Below are 7500 nucleotides of genomic sequence, written 5' to 3'. Positions count from 1 at the left end.
CTACTACTACTACTAACAACAACAATAATAATAATAATAATAATAATAATAATGATAATAATAATAATAATAATAAAACAATGTAAACAATAATAATAATAATAATAATAATAATAATAACAATAATAATAATAATAATAATAATAATAACAATAATAATAATAATAATAATAATAATAATAATAATAATAATAATAATAATAATAATAATAATAATAACAATAATAATAATAATAATAATAATAATAATAATAATAATAATAATAATAATAATAATAATAATGATAATAATAATAATAATAATAAAACAATGTAAACAATAATAATAATAATAATAATAATAATAATAATAATAACAACAATAATAATAATAATAATAATAATAATAATGTGTACTGATTTTTAATGATTTAATTATGAAAAAAATGAACAGGGGAAAGATGAACAGAGGAATGATGAACAACAGAACAACAGAAAGATGAACAAGATGAACAAAAAGATGAAGAAATGATCAAGATAAAAGATGAACAAATGAACACAACGATGAACAAAAGATGAACAACAGGAAGATGAACAAGATGAACAAATGATGAACAAAAAAATAGAAAGATGAAATGAACAAAGATGGTGAACAGAAGATGAACAAATGAGGGGAAGTGGACAATGAACAAAGGAAAGATGAACAATAGGTGAACAACAGAGAGATGAACAAATGAACAATGAACGAGTAGTTGAACAAACGAAGATGAAGTGAATGATGAACAAGAACATTAAAGGATGAACAAATTATGAACAATGGAAAGATGAACACAAGATGAACAAATGAACAAAAGATGAACAAATGAACAAAGTAATGAACAAAAGATGAACAAATAATGAACAATGGAAAGATGAACAAAAGATGAACAAAGTAATGAACAATAAACAAAACGAAAAAAGATGATGAACAAAAGATGAACAAAGATGAACAAATGAACAAAGTAATGAACAAAGATGAACAATAAAGAACAAGATGAACAAAGTAAGATGAACAAATGAACAAAATATGAACAACAGAGATGAACAAAGAAAGATGAACAAATATATGAAGAACAGAGATGAACAAATATATGAAGAACAGAGATGAACAAATACATGAAGAACAGAGATGAACAAATGAACTCAGTAAAGATGATGAACAAGAGACGAACAAATGAACAACAGATGAATAAGAAGGACTAAGATGAACAAACATGAAATAGTGAACAATGAACAAAGATGAACACAACATAGAGATGAACAAAGGGAGATGGTGAACAAGGATGAACAAAGAAATGAACAGAGACGTGAACGATGAACAAATGTGAACAAGAAAGTATATAGTTACTGAGAGAGAGAGAGAGAGAGAGAGAGAGAGAGAGAGAGAGAGAGAGAGAGAGAGAGAGGATGAAGAAAAAGTGAAAGAAAAGAGAGAGAGAGACCTGAAAGAAAATTAAAGAGAGGGAGACAGAAAAAGAGAGGAGGAAGAAGAGAGAAGGGATATTAGACACGAAGAGAGAGAGAGAGAGAGAGAGAGAGAGAGAGAGAGAGAGAGAGAGAACTGAAAAGAAAGGAGGGAAGGAAGAGAGGAAGGTGAAGTACAGACGAAGAGATAGAAAAAGAGAGAGAGAGAGAATTGAGAAAGAAAAGAGAGATAGGAGAAAGAACACAAAGCCAGAAGACAGAAAAAAGAGAGAGAACTGAGAGAAAAAAAAAAGAGAGAAGGGGAAAGAGAGACAAAGGAAGAAGACAGAAAGAGAGAGAATTGAGAGAGAAAAGAGAGAGGCGGACGAACAGAGAGACAGAAGACAGAAAGAGAGAGAGAATTGAGAGAAAAAAGAGAGAAAGAAACACAAAGACAAAGACAGAAAAGAGAAAAAGAAAATGGAGGAAGAGAGAGGAACAGAATTTTTTCGTGTTTCTGTGTGTGAAAAATTCAAACCAAATAATTTCGAAATAAGTGAAACGAAAGAAAAATAATAAAGAAAATATAAAGAAAAGAAAGAAAAAAGTGAGAGAGAGAGAGAGAGAGAGAACCAGTAGGGAAGAAAAAGAAAGAGAAAAAAGAGAGAGGAAGAAAGAGAAAGAGGGAGAGCCAACAACATTTTTTAAAAGTTTGATATTTTCGAAGCAGCAAAACTATTTCCGAACCAACATGGGTGACTCAAACAGCTGACAGGCTATCATATTTTCATCCGGAGAGAAGGAGAGCGAGGATGAGGCCCACTGTGGTAGCCGTGGTGGTAGTTGTGGTAGGTGTGGCGGCAGGAAGAGGCGAGGAAGTGGGGGACAATGGCGGTGCTAAGTCCTTTACATTGTTCATCAACCCTACACGAAGAAAGAATGGTGGGCCCCCCTTTTCCTCCTCTCCTCCCCCCACTCCCCCTTTTTCTCTCCACTCCTCCATTCTTCCTCCACCACAAACCCGCCCAAATGACGCCCAAGAGGGGGCCCTATCTAGCCCAATGGGGGAGATATCTAGCCCAAAAGGGGACAGTGTTACATCTAGTGATTCGGAAAAGACAAAAGATTTCAATGCGACAGCTGAAGAGGAAAGCCAAGACCTATCCAATGGCGTGAGGAATAGAGAGAGGACTATATGGGGGTTAGGAGGACAGGAGGAAGACTGGAGAGGGAAGGGAGGGGAGAGGAAAGATGCTGGAGAAGGGAGAGAAGAGCTGGGACGGGAGAGAAGGGTGTTACTGGAGGAGGGGAAGCAAGGAAGGCTCTGGAAGGAAGAAGAGGAGGAAGAACGGGAGAGAAAAGACGTGAGGGAAGAGAGGAAAGACCCTGTAGGGAAGAGGAAAGACTTGGAGGAAGAAAGGAAAGAGCTGGGAGGGGAGAGAAAGGGGTTCGTGGAGGAGAGGAAGGAGGGAAGTCTCTGGAAGGAGGAGGGACCATCGGAAAGTGAAGGATGGGTCGGAGTGAATGAGGGCAGAGGATGGAGATGGCAGGGGAGGAGGTCAGCAGGGGTACAGGGGATGGAGGACGAGGAAGAGGAGTACCGGAGGGAGGAGAGGCTACAGCAGGGGGAGAAGCGGCTACAACACGCAAGCATCAGGCATCGGAAATCGAGGCGGAACTTCGTACGCACCCGAAAGTCACCCAAGATGCGACCTAGAAGCCACCAGGAGGAGGACCCCACCCGAGCCCACGATTTCGAGATCACGTGGGAGGCGGAACCGGAGGACTTTAGGCACCTCCGAGAGCATGATCTTGGAGGTATGGAGTTCGGCGTCCTTGGCTCCACCCCGACAAGCCCCCTGTGGTCATCCTCCGGCGCTCCGAACTTGGAGAACAAATTCCGAGCGACCGGAGACCTGGTACCAACTGGAGAATCAGGTTTATACGATGAGGAAGGGGGACTGGATGGCCTGGGAGGTGATGGCAGTGGAGTTCAAGGCTCGGGTGAAACGTCGGAGCCAAACGTCGACATCGTCACCAAGTTCCTGCGAATCGTCGAATCACAGCACCTCTTAGGGGAGAACTGCACGAAGGGGACGGGCTTCAATCTAGGCGAGGGAGTGGTGGATCGCTATGCCCAAGAGCGGTTTAGGCTCGAAGGGGAGATCGCGGTGAACCGGGCGAATTTATACACCCGATTGTGGAAATACTCGCCATCGCAGGTCCTCGCCTCGGAGTACCTGCTACACGCGGAAGTCCTGACGATGGTGGAATTAGACGAGGATATTTTTGCCGCTGGGAACTGCTATGACAAATACGAATACGAGGACTACATTCTCTTCTGCCCCTTCGCCTACCGCCTACCCGAGGGCAATATACTGGTGAAGGACTTGGCGGTGGAGTATAAGTACATGTCGAATACGTCGGAATGGTTCTTCTTTGCGCGGAAGAACGCAGAGAGAGCGATTAAGAATTACACCCATCTGACAAAAGGTAAGGGGATATTTGTATACCTCTCTCTCTGTCTCTGTCTGTCTCTCTGTCTATGTCTGTCTGTCTCTGTCTCTCTCTCTGAATTACACCCACCTGACAAAAGGTAAGGGGTTGATGTATTTGTCTATCTACCTCTCTGTCTGTCTCTCTACTTGCTCTCTCTCTCTCTCTCTCGCTCTCTCTCTCTCTCTCTCTCTCTCGTACCTATCTATTTTTCTGCCTACCTCTATACTTACATATCAATCTATCTACCCCCCTCTCTCTCTCTTGTATCTATCTATCTATCTACCTGTCTATACTTACATACCCCCCCCTCTCTCTCTCTCTCTCTATTTTTCCGTTATTATTCATTCTTGTTACTCCTCTCTCTCTCTCTCTCTCTCTCTCTCTCTCTCTCAATAAAAACTCCGGCTCAGATCCAAGTGGCCTCTGATTGGCTGAGGCTCCCCCCCCTTCCACCCCGACATGTCACTAATCTCCGGGGAGAGAGAGAGAGAGAGAGAGAGAGAGAGAATGAATAGTTAAGAACAGAAAATACTGAGAGAGAGAGAGAGAGAGAGAGAGAGAGAGAGAATGAATAGTTAAGAACAGAAAATACTGAGAGAGAGAGAGAGAGAGAGAGAGAGAGAGAGAGAGAGAGAGAGAGATCGGCTGCTACTATGATTAGATATAGATAGATAGACAAAAAGATAGACAGATAGATATAGATAGAAAAGTTTGACTAAAAACATTGTAGTGAGCTAAATAGATAGATACACAGACAAACAGATAAATAGACAGACAGATAGCTCGATAGATACGCCGATAGATACAAGTCCCCGTAGATAGATAGATAGATAGACAGATGGGTACACAGACGAGATGGATGGGTGTAGATAGATATATAGATAGATGGATGGATAGATAGACAGATAGACAAGAGATGGATGGATGTACAGATAGATAGATAGATAGATGGATGGATGGATGTATAGACTGATAGATAGACAGATATTGCAGATAGACAGATAGATAGGGTGGTAGATAGATAGGTACAAAGATAGATAGACAGGTAGACAGATATTGATAAGTGTAGGTAGGTAGGTAGATAGATAGATATAGGTATAGACAGATACATGGATAGATAGATACATAGACAGATAGATAGGTAGGTAGGTAAGGTAGGTAGGTAGGCAGGTAGGAAGACATAGATAAATAGGTATAAATAGATAGACAAGTAGGTAGGTAGAGAGATTAGATAGATAGACAAAGACATTATGGTAGTCAGTCAGATAGACATATACATTAGATAGATAGATAGACACTCAATAGATACATGACCCAGCGTGACCTCGTTCCTGATTGGCTATTAGAGGTCACGAAAACACTCAGATGACCCGTGATTGGCGGGTTAATAGCCAATAGCACTTCTTCGTGACTGGCAAAAATAGCATTACTTTATTTCCCTTCAAATTTCCAATAGCACTTCTTCGTGACTAGCAAAAATAGCATTACTCCTCTCTCTGTCTCTGTCTGTCTCTCTGTCTGTCTGTCTCTCTCTCTCTCCAATAGCACTTCTTCGTGACTAGCAAAAATAGCATTACTCCTCTGTCTGTTTGTCTCTCTCTCTCTCTCCAATAGCACTTCTTTGTGACTAGCAAAGCGCGATTTTGAGAGCTATACTCAGGCTTTGTGTGTGTGTGTGTGTGTGTGTGTGTGTGTGTGTGTGTGTGAAAGAGAGAGAGAGAGAGAGAGAGAGAGAAATTCAACACATACACACACACACACACACAAACACACACACACACACACATACACACACACACACACACACACACACACACACACACACACACGCAATATCATGAAAGCAACAAATAGGAGAAAATGAAAGATAGCTCTCTCTCTCTCTCTCTCTCTCTCTCTCTCTCTCTCTCTCTCTCTCTCTGTCAACCTCTTAATAATTCAATCTGTTTCTGCCTGTCTATCTATCTATCTATCTGTCTATTTTTCTATCTATCTATCTCTACATCTATCCATTTATTCATCCATCCACCCCTCGATACCTTTATCTATCTATCTATCTATCTATCTATCCATCCATCCATCAGTATCTATCTATCTATCTATCTATCCATGCATTTATATTAGTATCTATCTATCCATGCATTTATATTAGTATCTATCTATCCATTTACATCAGTCTATCTATCTATCTATCTACCCAGTTACCTATCAATCAATCTATCTATCTATCTATCTGTCTGTTTATCTATCTCAGTACCTGTCTATCTATCTATCTATTTCTGTATCTATCACTACCTACCAATCTATCTATCTATCTATCTATCTATCTGCCAGCATCATCGCCAGACACCAAACGCTTAGGCAAGATAACAAAGAAATTAATCGATGTGAAACGAGGTCACACGAGGTCAAACGAGGTCACAAGAGGTCACGAGGTCAAACGAGGTCACGAGGTCAAAGAGAGAGAGAACGTTTGACCCCTCTCTCTCTTATATCAACCCTAATTGAGAGAGGTAGATAGAAAAGTCTCTCTTTCTCTCTCTCTTTCTCACTCTCTCTCTCTCTCTCTCTTTCTCTCTCTCAAAAAGTTTGCAGATCTGCCTCGTCCATATGATATTTTTTGCTCTATTAGAGAGAGAGAGAGAGAGAGAGAGAGAGAGAACGTATGTATGCACCTGTGTCTGTTTACCCGTGTACATCTGGTCGTGTGTGTGTGTGTGTGTGTGTGTTCAGGGGTATGTATATATGTATGTATATCTGTGACTGTATGTATATCTATGTGCGTGTATATGTGAATGGATATATGTATGTATGTGTATGTATGTGTGTGTGTGTGTATCAATGGATATATGTATGTATGTGTATGTATATTTGTATGTACGTATATCTGTATGTATGTAGTGAAGATGTTAATGAAATCTATGTATACCCCAATAGATAGACAGATAGATAGACAGATGGATAGATAAGTGGACAAATAGATAGATAGATAGATAAAGATATCTATTAGTAAGGATGGTGATGACAACTTTATCTACCCTGAGACAGATAGATAGATAGATAGACAGATAGATAGATGGATAGACAGATAGATAGATAGAAAAGTCTAAGCTATTTCTCTCTCTCTATCAATCTATCTACCCTAAATAAGACAGGTAAATAAGACAGGTAGATAGATAGATAGAAAACTCCTAATCTCTCTCTCTCTCTCTCTCTCTCTCTCTCTCTCTCTCTCTCTCATTAGCAGGATAATCGCCTCTTCACCGCCACTGATGGTCATTAAGTCGAGAAGGTAATTATATTGTACTTAAGGTCATTTAGAGTAATTAGGTCACAGGTGTCATATACATACATACACACATACATACATACACATACATACATACCCATATTCATACACACATACCGTACACATACATACATACGTACATACATATATATTCACATATACATATATACCTGTACACATACATACTAATACATACATACATAATTATACATATGTGTGTGTGTGTGTGTGTGTGTGTGTGTGTGTGTGTGTGTGTGTGTGTGTGTGTGTGTGTGTGTGTGTGTGAGTGA

The 7500-nt window shown here is 39.8% G+C and overlaps 1 protein-coding gene across 1 annotated transcript in view; it reads left to right on the top strand.

The window, feature by feature from the left end:
• The first annotated feature begins 2881 nt into the window (after positions 1 to 2881).
• The window catches only part of LOC145395628 (uncharacterized), a 230864-nt gene continuing 226245 nt past the window's right edge, over positions 2882 to 7500 (top strand). Inside the window, exon 1 of the mRNA XM_080269196.1 lies at positions 2882 to 3915. Coding sequence (XP_080125322.1) covers positions 3000 to 3915 — 916 coding nt within the window. The 5' untranslated portion in view covers positions 2882 to 2999. The remainder of the gene's footprint in view (positions 3916 to 7500) is intronic.

Source organism: Coenobita brevimanus, chromosome 32, assembly GCF_032717465.1.
Source record: "Coenobita brevimanus isolate Jiangsu-jjx chromosome 32, ASM3271746v2, whole genome shotgun sequence".
Lineage (NCBI taxonomy): Eukaryota > Metazoa > Arthropoda > Malacostraca > Decapoda > Coenobitidae > Coenobita > Coenobita brevimanus.
Note: the sequence above shows the minus strand (reverse complement) of the source record. Positions and strands in the feature narration are given on the sequence as shown.